The sequence below is a fragment of the Chaetodon auriga genome, chromosome 14 (genome assembly GCF_051107435.1).
Source record: "Chaetodon auriga isolate fChaAug3 chromosome 14, fChaAug3.hap1, whole genome shotgun sequence".
Taxonomy (NCBI): Eukaryota; Metazoa; Chordata; class Actinopteri; order Chaetodontiformes; family Chaetodontidae; genus Chaetodon; species Chaetodon auriga.
Genome location: NC_135087.1, coordinates 7,939,988 through 7,958,715, shown reverse-complemented (window position 1 = coordinate 7,958,715; position 18,728 = coordinate 7,939,988). Strand labels below are relative to the sequence as shown.

Sequence of the window (18,728 nt, the reverse complement as noted above, 5' to 3'; positions counted from 1 at the left end):
TGTTCTGTGACTGGCTGCTGCTATGGTCTAATTAAGAGGGCAGCCAATCACAGGACTGGTTCTGCCCTGTTCGTCTTGATTGACAGACAAAGACTTTGTGAAGATTTTGTTGTAAAATAAATACTCTCTGGTGAAAATAGCATTGTGAACTAAAAACAGACTTTGGCAAACTGAAATAGGAAAAAACGACACAATTAAATAAAAATGACCCTCAATAAATTCACTGTTGACTCATTGAGAAAATAAAGTAAACTATTCTAAACATTTCATTGGTCTATTTCAGAAGTTCATTGCTGTGTATTTTGTCTGTATTTAGTTTTAGTCTTTTTGTTTTTCAGTATTTTATTCAGTTTATACTGAACGTTCTGGGCCTCCATAGATTTACTCTTTTTAAATCAATTAGCTGTTTTTCTTGCAGAGAAAATCATAGCGTACTTTGGTAAAAAGCCCAAAGTTTTAGCCACTTCATGACAGCTGATGAAGTTTGACATAAAGTCCCCTCTGAAGGAAACTCTTACATTTGCCGTGTTGCTTCGAATTGGACGCTTTGACTATAAAGAAGGAAACCTTCCCACCACAGCATCCTTTCCTCTGCACTCTCTCCTCTTTGAAATATGAAGTCCTTTGAACACTATTTACAGCTATCTACAATCAGATGTGAACAGGGTCGGCCTTCAGTCTGCTCAAGTGCAACCGACTCACAAACACACACACACACACAAAGACAAAAACCATAACAATAATCATAATTGGAGGGACGACTGTGAAAGGAACTCAAGATTTCAGGGGGTGGACGGCTGATTTATGGAGACGCAGCGCTGACAGTGGTGCCTGTACAACAGCGCAGAGCAGAAAAACAGCCAGCGAGCAAATGAGTTTCCACTGACAAGGCCTGTGTGAATGTATGCATGCGCGTTAGCGTGCGCGTGTGTGCAGCTAAGGGCATGCAGTCGAGTTTGCCCCATGCCTGTTTTATATGCCTGTGTGTGTGTGTGTGTGTGTGTGTAGGGGTGTGTGTAGGGGTGTGTTTGAGCAGTGCTGGATGACTCATGCAGAAATGTGTAGGCATTCTCCACAGGAAAGCTTCAGTTATCTGACAGACATTTCCTAAGATGGTACAGCGCACACACACACACACACACACACACACACACACACACACACACACACACACACACACACACTCATGCAGGCGAGAGTGAAGGAATGCAAATAGGTGACTGATTGCGCACATACATGGATGCACTCACAGTCACACACACACACACACACACACACACACACACACACACACACACACGGACAGCGGCAGCACTGAATATGCTTCACTGACAAATGAGATGGGACAAGCCATGGGAGGACGGGGGCAGAGGTGTCTGTCCTGATTCATGCCAGCATTTAATTCACACAGCCCAGAAACTCTCACACACTTCCCATGCACTCCTCCCCACATGCAAGCACATTTGAATCCTATACAGGCCACAGTCGGTGCAGTTGCACTCCATATTTTCACACTATTTCTATTAATAGCACAGCTCTCTCTCTCTCTCTCTCTCGCTCCAGCTTGTTGTCCATACTGCCCTCGCACGCTGTCTCATTGTTCTTCCTCCCCGCTGTATCATATTCCGCGACTAACAACGACGGTCTCCTGCAGACGTCAGCAGATTGCACAAACATGCGCACACAATCTGGCGTTTGCGCGGAGCGACCGGAGGTGTCGGGCTGATGTTTATGCAGGGTGTGCGTCGCCGCTGCTGGTAGCTACACATCAGATCAGACCGGCACTGTCTGATAGCTGTTCCAGCTTTTGTTTTTCTTTCTTTCTCTTTTTTTTGTTTGGAAGCTTTTTAACCTTTAGATGGACACATCAGGTCGGTACATGACAGAAATCACTCCATCCTTCTGACGGGTTAAAACAAACCAAGACAAACTATTTTAAATACAACTTGTTTTTTTTTTTTAAAACTGAGGGGAAAAGAAAATGAGAGTGAGCATCCCTGGCGTCTAACAGGTAAAGGGTACGTTTACGATGCAAATTTTTGAGTTTAACAGGACCTCACGTTAGTGCAAAGTACAACACATCGATAACAACGGATTCATTCGGCTTTCAAAATAAAAAAAGGAACAGCCATGGAGTGGAACCTTTAGTTACATTATTCACATTTTGCTAGTATTAATCTGATTGATAGATCTGAAGAGTGGATGTGTCAGATACGATATATCATGAGCATCATTGTTAAGCTGTATATTACAGTACATAGCAACATCGAACCTCCTACTGTAACAACATTTCCTGGTTACAAAGGACTTATTCCCAGAAAGACAGCGGGTACAGGTTTTCTTTACATGGGTAACATCTTACTTGAAGTTCTTATAAACATTTCATTCAACTACCATATGCTTATTTACAATAACTACACGTTTGACATTTGTATGCGGGTCTGTGGTGGCGCGAGTAATGCAGGAGGGACATTTTACATGGTGCTTATAAATGAGGCTTTGCTGATTGATAAGCAAGTCTTCAAGTAAAATGTCACCCTAAAGTGCCCAGTTGTTGATTCTGCTGCACACATAAAGACAGAGAAGGAGACAGATGAAAACAGTTGCTGTGCTTTTTTTCTTCTTTTGGACACACAGGTAAAAGGGGCATCGTCTGTGTCTTTGGGTTTAACAGTACAGGCGCGGATTGACCCTCCACCCAAATTGTTAAAACCTGCCTGAGAGATGGAGAAAAGTAGACAAATAATCTGAACCCTCCTCTGCGTCCTACCAGCTCCGCTCCACATTCACACGCTTTCACGACCACAGCAAACCGGTCACATCACAGATACCCTGTTGCATCAGCAGAACCACAACCTCATTGTGCCACGCACCGGACAAGGAGAGCACTTCACATGGAGAGCTACAGCCATGATCGTGACGCGATCGTTCCTCCGTGTTCAGGACTGACGACTGAATGTGACGGATGAAAGTCGCACAAAGGAGACAAGAAGAGGAAACAACGTATAACAAGAAAAGAAAGACAAAAGAATGTACAAATAGATATGTTGGTAGAAAAGTATTGTGCTTTTGGCTGTCCTGTGTACACTGTGTACAATATTCAGAGCTCCTGCGTGGAAAAAGGGTGTAGACATGCACTTTGGACATACAGTCGAGCTGTTTAACGGCTCCAGGAGGATATTCTGTGTCAGGCGGAGATCATTAGGCAAGAGCATGACAAATTACTGCTGCGTGTGTGTGTGTGTGTGTGTGGGTGGGTGGGTGTGTGTTTATGCTATAAAGTGCAATGTGAGGGCATTTAGGCTGAGTGAGCCCTGTTTGTCTTCATGTACTCAGTGTTACTCAGATTGACTTTTTTGTTCTGACGCTTGCGAGGCTGCATTTGTGCGCATGCTTTGTGTGTGTGTGTGTGTGTGTGTGTGTGTGTGTGTGTGTGTTCATGTTGCGTTTTGACCTCGTTCTGTTTCCTGTTCAGCGTTACGAGAGGTAACGTGACCCCGACTGACGACACAGGAAACAAAACAGGTCGCGCTGAATAATATGCATGGAGAAATTTGACATCCATCCCTTATTTTGTCTTTTTCATGTGCTTTCTTGTTTAAGGAGGGTTCTTTTTTTTTTTTTTTTTTTTTTTTACTGTTACATGACTTTAAAGAGCATCATGAAGCAAACAAACGAGAAAAAAAAAGGCGAAAGAAGAGAAACCTTCACATGAAAAGTGCCAAAGCAAACTGACATTCTCGAACCGCAGAACCATCCCAGTTCACTGTCGTCTCACCAGCTTGGCAATGATTATCCAAGCGGATCGTCCTCGTCGACAAGGCGGACTCGTACTTCTGTTTCATGTGTTGATGAGAGTCCAGCTTTCTGCTCAGTTATCCTACACTATGTGAGCGTTAAAAGGATTGTTGCGTGTGCGTGCCCTGCCACTTCAGATGAGTGTCGAACATAACAGCAGCTCTGATAAAGGAAAAGCAGGTTCTTATCTTTCAGGAGAGATGATTAAGGTGAGATTTGTCCTAATTTAAGCTTTGAACTTCACCGTATTCCTATGGCTGATACGTTAGTTTGGGCAGGGCATGTGTAGATTAGATGGAATACATCTGAATATCCCATGTTTATGTACATCGGAGTCCTCGGGAGCGGCTCTGGGATGCAGCCGGATCGCGCGTTTGGCTGCTGTGATGCGTGCTGTTCATGCTGGCAGTCTCAAACCTTCGGGGGTCCCGTGCAGCCAAGCATGACGGACACCTCAGTCTCTTAAAATAGCGTTTCTACCAGATGAGTGAGCTTAACTAACCGTGTCGACTCTGTTACATATACATTACGCTTCTCTATACTTGTTATAATAGGGGGTATGAAGGATGAGGGTGCTGGGATGAAGAGGAGTTGAGGTGTGAGCTGAGTGGAGAGGGAGAGAGGACCCTACATGTTTTGTGTGGATCAGAACCCTTCAGTCCGTGTTCAGTGGGGTGCTGCAGGCTGTGAACTTTATTGCAGTCCGAGGTTTCGATGAGCTCCTCAGTCCAGGTTTTTGTGGCATTCGGATGATGCAAAGGTCCACATTTGGGACATTGTGACGCACACTTCTTGCTTTTAACATGCTTCTCGATACTCCGCGTCGGTCCCCCTCATCTCTCCCTTTAGCAGAATGCACATGGATGGAAAGCTCCGAACTGAAATCCTGTATGTCTTCAAAATAACTGCCGAGTTGTGTTTGTGAATGCACCAGTCAGACGGAGGAGGATGCAGATGATGAGATTCCCGTTGCCTTCCAGACGTTTTGCTCTGAGCGATGCGTTCAGTGAGTCTCTCCTCTCCCTCGTCATCTTTCTCTTCCTCCTCTCTTCTGTGTTTCCTCCCACGTCTCTCGCCTCCGCCTCCTCCACCTCCTCCTGTCCTGGATTTACATCACGCTGCATTTGCCCTTCAGTCTCTCGGCGCGGGACTGCTTCCCTGAGCGCTTGCCGTCGATGTTGAGGCTCATGTTCCTCTTCTTGTCCAGGTTGAGGAGCTCCTGAAAGAGCTCGGTGACGTTGTGGTTGGTCTTGGCTGACGTCTCCATGAAGGCGCACTTCCACTGGTTGGCCTGGGCTTCCCCGTCCTTGGTCTCCACTTCCCGCTGGGTCTCATCGCTCTTGTTGCCCACAAGCATGATGGGGATGGCCTCAACGTTGCCCTTAATGGCCAAGACCTGCAGAGGAGGAAGGAAATAGATGGTTGTTCTGAATGGTCAGTGCACATCATGTTGCAGCAATTTAGTCTTAATCTTAAACACATCGCTCCCCACCTGTTGGTAAATGGGTTTGAGCTCCTCCAGGGACTGTTTGCTCGTGATGGAGTAGACCAGGATGAAGGCATGGCCTTTCGAGATGGACAGGCGCTGCATGGCCGGGAACTGGTGGCTCCCCGTGGTGTCGGTGATCTGGAGGGTGCACACGCTCTTGTCGCAGCTGATCACCTGGCGGTAGGTGTCCTCCACCGTGGGGATGTAGGTGTCCCTGAAGGTGCCCTTCACAAAGCGCAGCACCAGGGAGCTCTTCCCCACTCCCCCTGCCCCGAACACCACCACGCGATAATCGTTGCTCTGCTCCGGCATTCTGCCCCCCTCAGGCTTAAGACAGTGTTACACCTATGATGTCGATTGTGGGAGCATGGGGAGGAAGCAGGGTGAGACGGGTGAGGGGTGAGGAGAAGAGGATAATTTTAGCAAAGAGGAATTTTAACAAGCGAGCACTCAGCAGCAGATACAAAGCAGACGGAGGAACAGGAAGGGAAGTGCTGGTGGGACTCGACCTCAGGCCAGCGGGTGTGAAAGCACTCTAACCGCCCTCGTGGTCTGACTATGAGCCAGAGTACAAATTAGAGAGGATGAGGTTGGTGAGGCTCCAAGCCTTTCACCTGACGCAGACATTTCCCTAATCAATACTGTTCGCAGAGTCACAGTTTCTCAGTTTCAACCCCAAAAACATTCCAGCGTTTCCTCATTTATCAACTTTAGAAACTGCAGCAAACCCTGGAAGAGACAGAGACAGAGACAGAGACAGAGACAGAGAAAGAGAGCTCGCACATCTTAGGAGAACAACAATAACATGAACTCATGTATAATAGAGCAAAATCCAATACAGCAAAACCTCAAAGCTTTAAAAATGACTATAGAGTTGAATCAACAACTCTCTCACACAAAAGCATCATCAGCATCACAAACGAACAATACACTGCAGGACTTCTGCATTGGACCACATTAGGTTGCATATATGTGTGTGTGATAATGTCCATGTCTTAAATGTATAACAAGACAGACAACCTCAACTAAAACTGATTCACGTCAGAGCCTCTTTGAAGTTTAAGCAATACCACACTGTGAAAATACTGTTATGAGCAAAAGTGCTATATATCCATTGACCTAAACCCAGGACTGCATCATAGCTAATCACAATTAAACACAGCATCCAAAAAAAACAACAACTACCCAATCCACAGTGCGTGGATTAGAGAGGTCAGGTTAGAGAAATTATATTTACTGTTAAAAAGATAAAAACAAAGCCGGCAGTATAATAAAGCAGGTTAGTCGTCAGCGGAAACAGCCACACTGAAGGACGACGAATCTTCCCTCTCACTATCACCCACTGCAGCTCATACATATGCATCAGAACAATGTGCTCACACCTAATCTATCGCTATCTTAGTAAGTGCTTGTGTGTCTGCTGAGCGTCTGTGCATGATTACGCATTGTATCTGTTGCATTATTTATCTGCTGTGGTTCTAAACTTGCTTTAAGGTCCCATAATAAGATACTCATTGGGTTGTGATCATGTGCTGCTCTCTAAGCTCTTGCTGTAATGAAACAGTAAATTGACATCAATACCAGATGGAATAAGTGGATTTCTGTCATGCTTGCACTGCTGGAACCCACTATTGATGGCGGGGCTCCTGTAATTGCATTCCCAGGTTCTAGATAATATCAGTCAAGGAGTTGGAAATAAATGGGGTTTCAGGGAGTGCCTCTTGAGTTTTATGGTCAATCTATAGCTGTAAGTCTGGGTGACATATAAGAGTGTTTTATATCTGTGCTGAACACACAAACGCCGTTTCATTTGCAGGTGAGCCTGAGTCTCCCGCTCGCACACCACTCCGCCCGCTCAGGGCTGGTTGTGGTGGACTGGTGCACGTTTAAAAAGTCCAGAGCCATTTTTCAGTCTTCTCATATGCCTGCAGACTGTTGACTCTTTTATTCTGGTCTGGCAAAGCAGAAAATCTTGTTTAATGGCTCTCTGGTGCCCGAGGGTGATGATGCACTCTGCATTTTTTGGAGATAGTGAGGGATACAGTCTAAATGTTGCCTGTCAACAATCAAAGATTTCTCAGCGTGATTGAAGCATAAATTCTGAGATAAATCTTCTTTTTCTTTTGTGCCACTTAGGGCAGCAGAAACAAGTTGTGAACGTAACACTGGTATACCACGTAGATATGGCCAACTTGTTGTTGTTGTTGTTGTATTCACACATCCAGCTTACACTAATACATCGTGTTTCCGGACACCTGATGAATGCAAGTCCAATATTCACTCTCTTTTAGCTCCTGTTTTGGTCTCTACCAACTCCCGAGGGAAATATCTGGCTCTTTAGCTGCTAAATGCTCCACTGTGTTCACCCGATAGTCTCTAACTTTGTTTGTCTCATGTCTGGTGCTGAGCAGGTGATGTGCAGCGGGATGCCTGCAGGCTGAATGGCTAAACGATGAGCTGAAGCTCACTGTCAAACTCTGTAGGTTAATCACTGCGAGAAACCCCCTCCGCATTGTCGTTTTCATGTGATTCATTACTATGATTGAAATATTGATTGATTTAAACCTCAAGGTGATCCAGCTCTTCTCTTTAACATAATGGCAGACGGATCATTTTCAAGCCTGTGTAAATGAGTATCCGCGCGGCCAAATGAGAAAAAATCAGGAGGGATAAAGATGTTAGTTACGATAAGCAAAATGTCGACGAGACAAAGCTATTGGTCAGACTTGCTGGCAGCAGTTCTCATCTGCGCTGCCTCAAACTCTTGGCTCTGATGAGGCCTTCAGTCACGCTGAAGAATGGCGGTCTGAGCTGCAGGAGCTGAACACAGCGGTTTCTGCTTCCGCTAAGACGCAACAATGCACTGACGTGGTTTTATAAAGCCAAGTCAGTGTCTGAAGGGGTGTGTTGCTGCGTGTGTTTGACTGACAGAGTGCCGCTGTTACACCACAGGGGACGAGAGATAAAGTGAAGAGTTGTAATGTACAGAAAAACTGTGCCAGTAGGCTGTTACGACCATAGACTTATAAAACACGGACATATTCTCTGTGGCTCCGGCCGTCGCCATCTTGTCGGGGCCTGACTTCTTTCAGTTCATTGTTTCGATTTTCTGACCAGCAACATTAATATTTCGGTTCACTCTCACTGATCTCATATTAGCACCGTTTGTTTTTACAGCAGAAAAGCTCTGATAAATCCACTATACACAACCTGCCCTGCACTAAAACAGCATACAGACACAGTTAGCATCTAGCTTTTGAATATAGTGGCGCATTTAGAGCCTGATATTTGCCTCAGGAGTTGGCGGAGACCAAAAATAGAGCCAAAATGCAAATATTTGCAGTTTCTAGACTGTTGCACTGCCTTCAAGTGCCCAGAAATAAATTACTGCGGGATGAGAGTGACTGCAGATAGACGGGCCAAGGCCATAAAAAAGCTTATCGTTTAGCTGGATTATCTAAGCCTCTTTATTTTTATTTTGAGGTAAAGCTACATGCAAAACATCAAAAATGGGATGTCTTGTCCTGTCTGAGAGCGTTCCCAGATCTGGACAACCTGTTGAGCACAAAAAATAAAATAAAACAGAATTATCCTTTGAGAAAAGGACCACAGTGCTTCTATTGTGCTTTGACAGCTGTGAGGAAACACGGCGAGGAAAGGTATCACGAAAATACAAATTCTGGAGTCACTGTGATGGAGCCCCACGCTCGTGCACGCTCTTCATACTGATAGGCTCACAAACGCTCTTCTTACTTTGTCCTTCTGCAGCTCTTAGTCTGTCTTTTCTCATAATTTATGCATCTTGAAAATGTTTTGCTTTAACCCGCTCCCTGAGCTTCCTTTTTTCGGTTTCTCCTCTGCCCCCCGCTCTCTCACTCCCCACGTCTCCCTGCTGTTTGATCAATAAACTAAGGCCGCTGCGGTTTTGATCGATGGGGCTCGTCTGTCTGGGCCCTGTCGGTCTGTCATCCTGCCTCGCCTGGTGCCTGTTGGTTTTCTGAACGCGGATTCCAGCTCCCCGACAACGAGCCTGCTCATCAAAACCTTCCTCCGCTCCCTCCTTTCTTTCACCTGAACTAAAATTAGCCGTCTCCCTCCCTCTGTCAGCAGCTATGACTGCACACACAGGTGCAACCTCACAGTGACACGCATGCACATGAAAGACGCACACAAGCACACACACACACACACACACACACAGACACACACACACACACACACTGTACTTCCGCTCCTTCACCATTTGTCCTTGACACCAGGCCTCTCAGATTAATGACACTTGTCCTAAATGCAAGCTGTCTCTCCCCCTCTCCTCCTCCTCCTCTCTTGTTTTATTTGAAATGAGAGGACTGCAGTTCCTTAATGAATTAATGGCGTACTATAAATGCGTCCGTGGCCGTGCAGCCAAATTCCATTAGAAGATAACTTTGGCACAGACCAAACAGGCCTTGCTCTCCTCTCAGTCAGAAAATAGATGCAAGGCAGCCTTCTCTGTTCGTTTATTTCGCACAGCGAGCGAGGAAATGTCACCTTTAGCGAAAATATGCACATAATTTTCCTCATGAGAGCCACTTACGCAGTGGCACAAAGGAAGCGCATTAACCAACATCAAACACAATGCCATTCAACAGATCAAGAGCGTGATTAAATAGACACCCACAAAGCGGTCCCATGGTATCTTGTGGAGAAAGGGTTTTAATCAAGTCGCGGATACTGGAATGCTGTGGAAACGCGGCCATTTGGCGTGAGCGTCGTACGGGATCAACAGATTTTCAGATTCGCTTAATTTCTTGCCACGGCTGCACGCACACACTCGTCACGATGCCTGAAACCCGCACAAAGTTTCTTTAGCTGCCAGACTGTCAGATAGTGTGTGAACATGTGTGTGTGTGCGTGTGATGTGTGTTTGCGCCTGTGCAGTCAGGCAGAAGATTCCCTGTTCTCTGTGCACACATCAGCTCGGGCTGTTTCGACTCTGTGTGTGTGTGTGCGTGTGTGTGTGTGTGTGTGTGTGTGTGTGTGTGTGTGTGTGTGCCTAACCAGAGGAATGAATCTGCATTTTTAGCGAGAGCAATTTTGGGACCCTGAGTGTTTGCATTAGGTTTGAGCCGAGTGTGGAGGTTCAATTTATAAATTTTGATTCAGTCTCTCACATTCAGTCACGCTGCTGCTTCGCTGTGTTCACACCTGCTAACAAAACACACAAGCGGAGAGCCCCCAGAAAACACTTCACATGTGCTTATTCTAACATCTTTCACACAGTTGGTGTTAATTTAAAACGTGGCAATGTTTCTCCATCGTTGTGCTAAAAGAAAGACGGTTGAGACCACACATCTTTCTGTCTGCGTCACTGTGTGTGTGTGTGTGCGTGTGTGTGTGTGTGGAGGGCGATGATGCAAAGGAAGGAAACATTCTTTTCATATCCATCAAAGCTAAATCTATAAAATCCGTTCAGTGGTTTTGTCAAGTGTATCAAAAGATGTTAAACACGGCTACTTGTTGTTAGATTCACATAAAGGGATGAAAGTTTAAACCACTTTGAATTTTACTCTTCGCACATAAATGTTTTATTATGGGGATTTTTTTTTATATGATTGGCTCCTGAAAAACTGCGTCTTTGCATGTTAATTACCCACTAATAAATCTAAATTCTGTTTTTTTCACTATCATTGGATGAAAACCTACAAGACGTTCAGAAATGTCAGAAGTAGTTTGAAGTTATTAGAATATTAAGTCTTTCATTCAGAGTTAGACGACTTGTGTGCGCAAGATACGGCCAGCAGCTGGTTAGCTTAGCTTAGCTTAGCTTAGCACAAACACTGGGGATGGGGAAAGAGCTAGCCTAGCTCTGCTCAAAGGTGACAAAATCCAATCCATCCAAATGAGCATATCTACCAAAACGTCTACTGTCTCTACAAAATAAATACACCTGTATTACACCCACATGTTTAAGTGACTGCCAGTCTTTGTAGAGTATTGCCAGCTTAATCAATCAATTAATCAATGTGAGCACTTAATCATTCTCCTCCTCTGAGTGACTCTGAATAAATTAAGTAAATAAGACAAATTTCAAATGCAGAATTGAATTATTTAATCATAGAGTCAGAGTGAAATCCCTCTGTCACTTTTATATATGCTATTCTTTACTATTATTACGTTAATTCAATAACAATTCATAACATTTGAGTAATGCTGCATGCGATATACAGTCTGTGCGTGCATGCATGAGGAAATACATACACAACAACACCTGTGTGTATGCTTGATATGTTTCAAGGCTGTGTTTGAGACTATGCTCTTGTCTGCTACTCATCAGTGTCAATCTATACTGTGATTGAGTATACAGCGGCGCACGTGCATGTTGTATGTGCGTTAGACTGTACAAGAGATTGCAGCTCTGTGGTCTTGGCTTAGTAGCTAATCATTGAGCTTAACCTCCTCTGTGCTCCTGGCCTGCTCTGCATTGACCCAATTCCCAGGACTTAAGTTACCAGCGGTCTCCCTATAAGACTACACGCAGCTCCTGATGCACGCTGAAGCCCTCTGATACTCTGTGCACATCACTTTGACTCAACATGCACTGACACTAACACTGGAACATGGGAATATCAGCCGAGCCAGACACACAAGATTTATGCGTCTGTTGATATTCACAACATCATATTTGACTTGAAGCAGAAAGTTTTGCAGCTGAAGATTCGTCTATTAGCTGCAGAGAAGGCACCAGGAATTCACAAATTCACCGGTGAGCTGTGGCGGTTTAGGGTTGCCCTGCATGACTCTGATTGTTGAGAAATTAAAGCAACCCCAAATGCTGAAAATGCTCTTAACTGAATGAGAGTCTGATTACACCAAACTCTCTATTTTTTACTTTTAATGGCCTTTAAAAACACTTGAAGGTATTAAAATCGTCTAAAACAATCAACAGAATGAACCAAACAGGCTCATCTTACTGCAAAACCCAAATATTTCCCAGCCTTAGCATTTAGCTTGTTAGCCCCAGTGCTTGTTGTTGGGAGAGGCTGGCCGAGGTTATAATTTTGAAAATGTAAGTATGTGAACTTCTCAATAGCTAGCAGTACGCAGCAGCTACACAGCCTGCAACTACTCCTACTGTAAATGAAAATATGCAGCAAATGTGTGCTTTCAATAAGAGTTTAGGAAAACATTTCAACCTCTCCGGCTGACTAATTCCTGACCTGGAATCATAACCTGCAACCATAATCACGCTGATTCTATGCAGCAGTTTTTACACAGGACTGGATGTAAGATGGCCATGTAATTAGTCTTTTGAGTGTGTATTAGTACTGAGTATTAGCTTGACCTGGGGAACCCTGGGTTGCTCCGTCTGGCCTCTCCATAAGACCTTGCTAATACCACGGCCTGGCAATCTGGGAAACCAAAGGCGCCTGGCTATTAAGACCAGAAAGAGGCCGAAAAAGAGTCAAAAATTCAGGTTCCAGCACTGGTAATAGACGAATCATGTTTGTTTTTGAATCAGCTTAATGTATTCATTTTTTGATTTAAAAAAAAAGCCTATTCTGAGAAGCTACAAGGCTTCAACCTGACTGAAGCGCTAATTACAGACTGGAGTGTGCTGCAGAAACCTGCCTGCAGTGACAGATGGTGACAGGGTTGGTAGTTTTGGCTCGACTCCTCTGGTTTCCACAGGCGAGACCAACCAGGCACACGTATAATACCAGTTGATCCACGTCAGATTACAGCGCAGATGGGTAAAAGCAGAGACGACGTGGGAATCCCGCCTCCACACTCCTTGCGACACTCCCATGATGCAACTGGGATTATGAGAAACTGACTGTGAACTTTCCTACTTTCCAAACCACAGAATACTTTCCATTTCCTCTCATAATTTCTTGAAACACATTAAAATATGGATGGTGGTCACAGTGTTTTACTTTAAATGGACGGCTGATATTTGAACAAAATGTCAAATAAAACCCAGTCGCAGTGTGCATAATTGACCGGCCTGGCCTTTGATTAGTTATGCACAAGACCAGGAAAATCCTTCCTAATGCCATGTATAATGAAGACTGTATAGACCTTTCAAATGAGCTGAGGCTGTCAGGACAACTAAAACACTTTAGCATTGATCTGTTCCAGTATTAAAGCAGACGTTACGCAGTATATAGTTATATATAGCTCAGAAGTGCTCAACAGTGATGGTGCACTTGACCAGACTTGTGCTGTCAAAGCAACAGACAGACTTTAACATGAAGAGACGGCAGTTAACTATTTTCACTAATAGAAAGGGGAAGACGAGGCTCAAAAAAGGCCCCGTTCGAGAGGAGAATCCATTTTCGTTTCATGCTTTTGGGACTTTTTTCTAAACTTAGGGGCCTTTACTCATCAAGATTTAGTTATGACACATTCCTTCAGTGACGGTCCAGTTTGTAGATCCTCAAAAGCTAAATTTATTACATAATTCAGCATAGCTCACCCATTGCTATTGCTGCATTAACAGTTTTTTCCTTCTTTAAATAAACTGAATTAACCTCCTTGAGTACTTCGCTTTACTTCAAAATAAGGACGCTACGCCTGGTCATCAGAGGTATAAATATAATTAAACACAAAGACATGCATAGAACTGCAAAAGACTCCTAAATCTAATAAACTGCGTGTGCATTTCTAAATATTTTACTTTTATTAAGAAATATTTCACTGAGCATGTATCGTCCTTCTGAGAAAAATCATGTCAAATTCCCAGTCAATTGCAAATGGCAACAGTCCAACAAAACGGCTACTTCACACAGGCTGCAAACACTTAATGAAAGCTGGGGAGATTTTTTTTTAATATGTACTGGACATTGGTAACCCAGGATCTTAAATGCATTTACAGTTAATTTTATTTTTTTTTGTCTCTGAAGCCTCAAAAACCTCTCCACTAACCAAATTTCTGAACTGTTGGGATCATGATAATTGCAGAAAACTGGGGGGGCTGCTTGTGTGTGTGTGTGTGTGTGTGTGGCCAACATCTGGCCGTCCGGACCTTGGTTATCTCACAGGGCTTTGTGTTTTGTGGCTTAATGGGCCTCAGCTGAGGAGGAAATAAACACATAAATAACTAAAAACACTCCAGTCAACAGCGTCCAACGGTCATCTCCATCACAAACATCTGCATCATGTCTCATGTCTCTTTCTGTGTTTTTCCTTGTTAACATGTACTATCCTGCCTTAGCAGAAAAGAGCAATTGATAAAATATTATTGCAGGAGCTGCATTTTTTTTTTTTTTTTTTTTGATAAAATGTGTCTCAGCTAGCACGTTATAACTGAAGCTTTGTGGTGCTACAGAGATTCTCCACATGTGAGGGAGCAGGCAGCAAAAACATCATCATCATCATCATTTATATATAGATTTATTTGTGAAAATGAAATGCAATAATTACCTTCCCCACTAAAATTGAGGCTCATATCACAATAAGTGACTAAATAATTGCAATAGGATTTTTTTTTTTTTTCCCTTGCACATCATTCAGCCCTCGTTCTTACGCAACCATACTGTGGACATTCACGGCAGACAAACAAACGGGCAGGCAGGACACTGACACTCCCCCACACATCCGCTTATCCTCCATCCTCGACCGACACATGCATGCTTGAACATCTGCATCTCTGCGCTGCTCTCAACCGCACACTTTGAAGCTTAATCACAGGATTTACTGTCATAATACATCTCTCCCCTCAAACCCTGCAACCCACACACACACACACACACACACACACCCATGACTGGCAGTGTTCAATGCATACAGGAAGTTGAGTCACATACATATTCACACATACATAAAGAAGGCCAGGATGATTCACAACTCCTTTTGCATGTCACCATGGCTCTCCTCTCCATTCCCACGACTAACAGCGCATCAGGCATGCAGCGGGAGACGTGGAGCGATCCAGATGGAGGATTAACCATGGCATTTGCCACAGAAATCGGGCTTTTATGCGTCACGCTGGCGTCATTATTAGTGTATAGTCTAATGTTGACGTGCGTCGCCGTCCCGGCTGTAGCCAGGAAGGGGTGGCAGGAGAGGGCTTGCCGTCGGTCCGCAGATTGGTGCGCAACGCCATTACAGACCACCCCACTCAGCCTGGTTCATTCATAAATACCAGAGGATCGCCATCTCACAGCGGTGCCATCATTTCGCAGTCGCAGCGACCCCCTCCCCAACCCTCCCACCCACCCATTCGTCTTCCTCCCTCCACCCCCTCCCCCTCTTCCTCCTCCTCCTCTCTTTACTCCTCAAAGCAATATGATAAACCCAACACCCTCATATCTCTGCCCTCTCTCTCTCCCTCTCTCTCCTGCTGACTGCCAATATGGCTGTGCGGGCAAGGCTACAGACAATTCACACGACCGAGGTTATCAAACGCAAATGCGCGTCGTGACGGGATGAATTCAGAGCAACAGCAAGCAGATACATAAAGAAAACGACATTTGTTGTCCCGTTTTGGCCGCGAACAGCAAGGATGGTGCGCGCTCAACAGTCAGCCAGGCAGAAGGACCGCGGATACGCCACTGAATACCATCATCTAACCTCCATGTAAAGATGTGGGGATGAGCAGCATCTTCATACCTGGTCGTGAAGTATAGCTCCGCTTCAGGCTCGTCCTTGGTTTAGACGGATGAAAGACAAACGCCGAAAGCGTCTTAAAGCATTTTACACGGTTCATGTAGAGCTCATGTCGTCCGATTTCCAACACCACCACAGCAGACTCTCTCTCTCTCTCTCTCTCTCTCTCTCTCTCTCTCTCTCTCTCTCTCTCTCTCTCTCTCTCTCTCTCTCTCGCAGATAGGACGTGGGAGGTGCTATGCCCTCTCCCTTTTCTGTCCACACTTGAATTTCTTTCAGTTCATACACTTCCTAGCGGTTGGATGCCAGCAAAATAAGCTATTTTAAAAGAGAGACTTCCTCTAAAACACGTCTCTTACCCCGGATGGGCGCACCTGTCGGAGATCATACCTAAAGATAAGATTGAGAAAATGGCTTTAATAATAAGACACTTGACAGGGCGAGTAATCCAGACACGTTGCCACAATCTTTCTCTTATGTAAAAATCAAATACATCAGAAACATGGAAGCAAAAATAATGTCAGTCCTGATGAAATTAAATTAAAAAATGTAACCCTAAGCAGAGCCCTATTTCATCTCAGGGACAGCCAACCACAGCCCGCTGTAAATATATATCTTCCAGGGCACTTAAAAAATTAAAAGACGATTAAACTTTTTTCTTTCTCTCTTTTTTTTTTCTTTTTCTTTTTCTTTTTTTTTAACTTTTAGACATAAACGACTGAAAATCAGTCGATCAAATTTGAGCTATATCAAGCAAAGATATCTAAATATAGGGGACATTAATGATTGAATGCTTGTAATTAGTCTTATGAATAAGGCAATACGTGACTTTCGCTTTTAAGAGCTTTTAATTTACCAAACAAATCAACATCTCGAGTTGTCTGATCCAGGATCAGCACCACGGACAGCGACCTGATTGTGTTTCAGCACCATGGAGAGGGCCTGGGATTCTTTAAGACAGTGGTTTATATACAGCACGCTGTAGGCTGCATATACTGTAAATGCACACTGAGCAAAACAACATGCGATAGGTAGTAAGAGATCACACAGTAGATAAACCAGGAAGTGCACCAGCCCAGTATAAACACGCCCAAATGGATTCTCAGCCCATGTTGGCAGACATGCACAGTCCACGCTTTAAATCTCACACTAAGTGTGAGAAAGCCTGGCCCCGGTGCGAATAAAGGCCTATGGCCGAGTTAGACCGGGCCTTGTTTTGAGCTGTTTGTCTGTACGTGACGGTGTGACTGTATGACTCACCAGCTCCCCATCCACACAGCCTTGTGTTTGTCCCCCTCTGTCGGTGAGTCCGGGAACTGCAGGGGACGTTACAAACCAGGCAGTGATGGTCCGACTGGGCGATTACCAGGAGCAGTGATTGTTTGAGCCGGGAGGGATGATGCAGGGCGAAGCAGGAGAAAAGATGACGAAAGAATATACAGAGAATGATCCAGAGACTCAAATCAAGAGTCATTATTCAGAACAATAATGTAATAAGCCTAAATGTGTTTATCTGCGGCAGAGTTTACTGGAAAAAACATTAAACCCAACTAAATAAAATAAATAAATGAACTTTAAAATCTCAACTTTTAAGTCGACATGCAGGAGAACTTTCAGACTTTTTATAATCTGTACATAATGTACATATACACAGTTCATTTTTTATCCTGTATCCTTTTTGTCTTTGATCCTTTTTATGACACAGTTGTTTCTTTTTGTTAATACTTGCTGGCTGTAAGAACTCAGTTTCCCCGGCGTGGGGAATTTTTATCTTATCTTATTTAATCTTATCAATGGTGCAACACGCTGCTGTTGTTTAGCAGGTGTGATGTTTAACATGGTCACTATCTCAGTCTGTTAGCAAACATTTGCTAACCTAACAACACCCTTTGAACAAGGACAGCTGAGGTGAGGATGGCATTAGTTTTGCATGTTATGTGGTCATAAACCAAACTATCAGGAAAATTAAAATTAGCAGAGTTTTACTAGATGATAGCTCTACAGGAAAAATCAGGGGGATCACCAAAGTCAGCTGGATTCATCATCTGGAGACCACGAATGTCTGCATACAATGGAGTAAAAATCAATAAAGTAGATGTGACACTTTGGCATCTTGAGTCTTGTTGCTGTACCGGCAGTTTCATGTATGATGTTTTAAATGTCTGTGTGTGTATTCACTCCTTTCCTTCCTTGTCCCCTTCTCTCCAGCTCTTCTTCTACTGTCCTAAGCCGATGCAGGCGCCACACTCTATACAAGGCTTTGGATCAAACCCCAGCAGCACGATGCAATAATTGGTTTCTGTGTCCAATTTCTGTTTAATCAATAACCCGTCAGCCACCGGCGGCTGAGGGGATACATAACAAACACCCTGCAGACACATCTTCGCAGCAGCCATTTCCAGATGGGTGCCTTCCTCTCCCCGTGGCGGCGTGTGGCCATCGCACCGGCTCCATCCACCATTTCCCCTGCATTACATCCAGTGCACGAACACAAAGGGCCTCCTTTTCAGAGCCCCTCAAGCGTGAATGCAGAGCCAAACACAAATTAAAGTGTGGGTGCTTAGGCTGTCTGAATGCCAGTAAATGCACTTGAGGCTGACGGGTCAAAGGATCAAGTAGAGGCACAGGATGGGAGAGGAAACGTGCACGGCATTGCTCTTTTACTTCCAAGAAAAATAACGAACACGTTTTCTGCTATTACATACTGAAATAATACTAAATTCATGGTTTAATGAATCTACAGCCGCATCAGCACATTTTAATTTAATGCAAAATAAATGAAGTTCAGAGACATTGAAGAATTAGAGGAAATCATTATTTAAGTGGATAAATAACAAATTGGAAAAGGGTA

The 18,728-nt window shown here is 44.2% G+C and overlaps 1 protein-coding gene across 1 annotated transcript; it reads right to left on the bottom strand.

The window, feature by feature from the left end:
- Positions 1-1,804: 1,804 nt before the first annotated feature.
- diras1b (DIRAS family, GTP-binding RAS-like 1b) lies at positions 1,805-16,062 on the bottom strand. Its single transcript, XM_076747972.1, has 3 exons — positions 15,881-16,062; positions 5,291-5,632; positions 1,805-5,194 (listed from the first exon to the last, which is right to left on the bottom strand). The coding sequence occupies exons 2-3, from the start codon at positions 5,597-5,599 to the stop codon at positions 4,907-4,909; spliced, it is 597 nt and encodes a 198-aa protein (XP_076604087.1). The 5' UTR covers positions 5,600-5,632; positions 15,881-16,062; the 3' UTR covers positions 1,805-4,906.
- Positions 16,063-18,728: the final 2,666 nt, after the last annotated feature.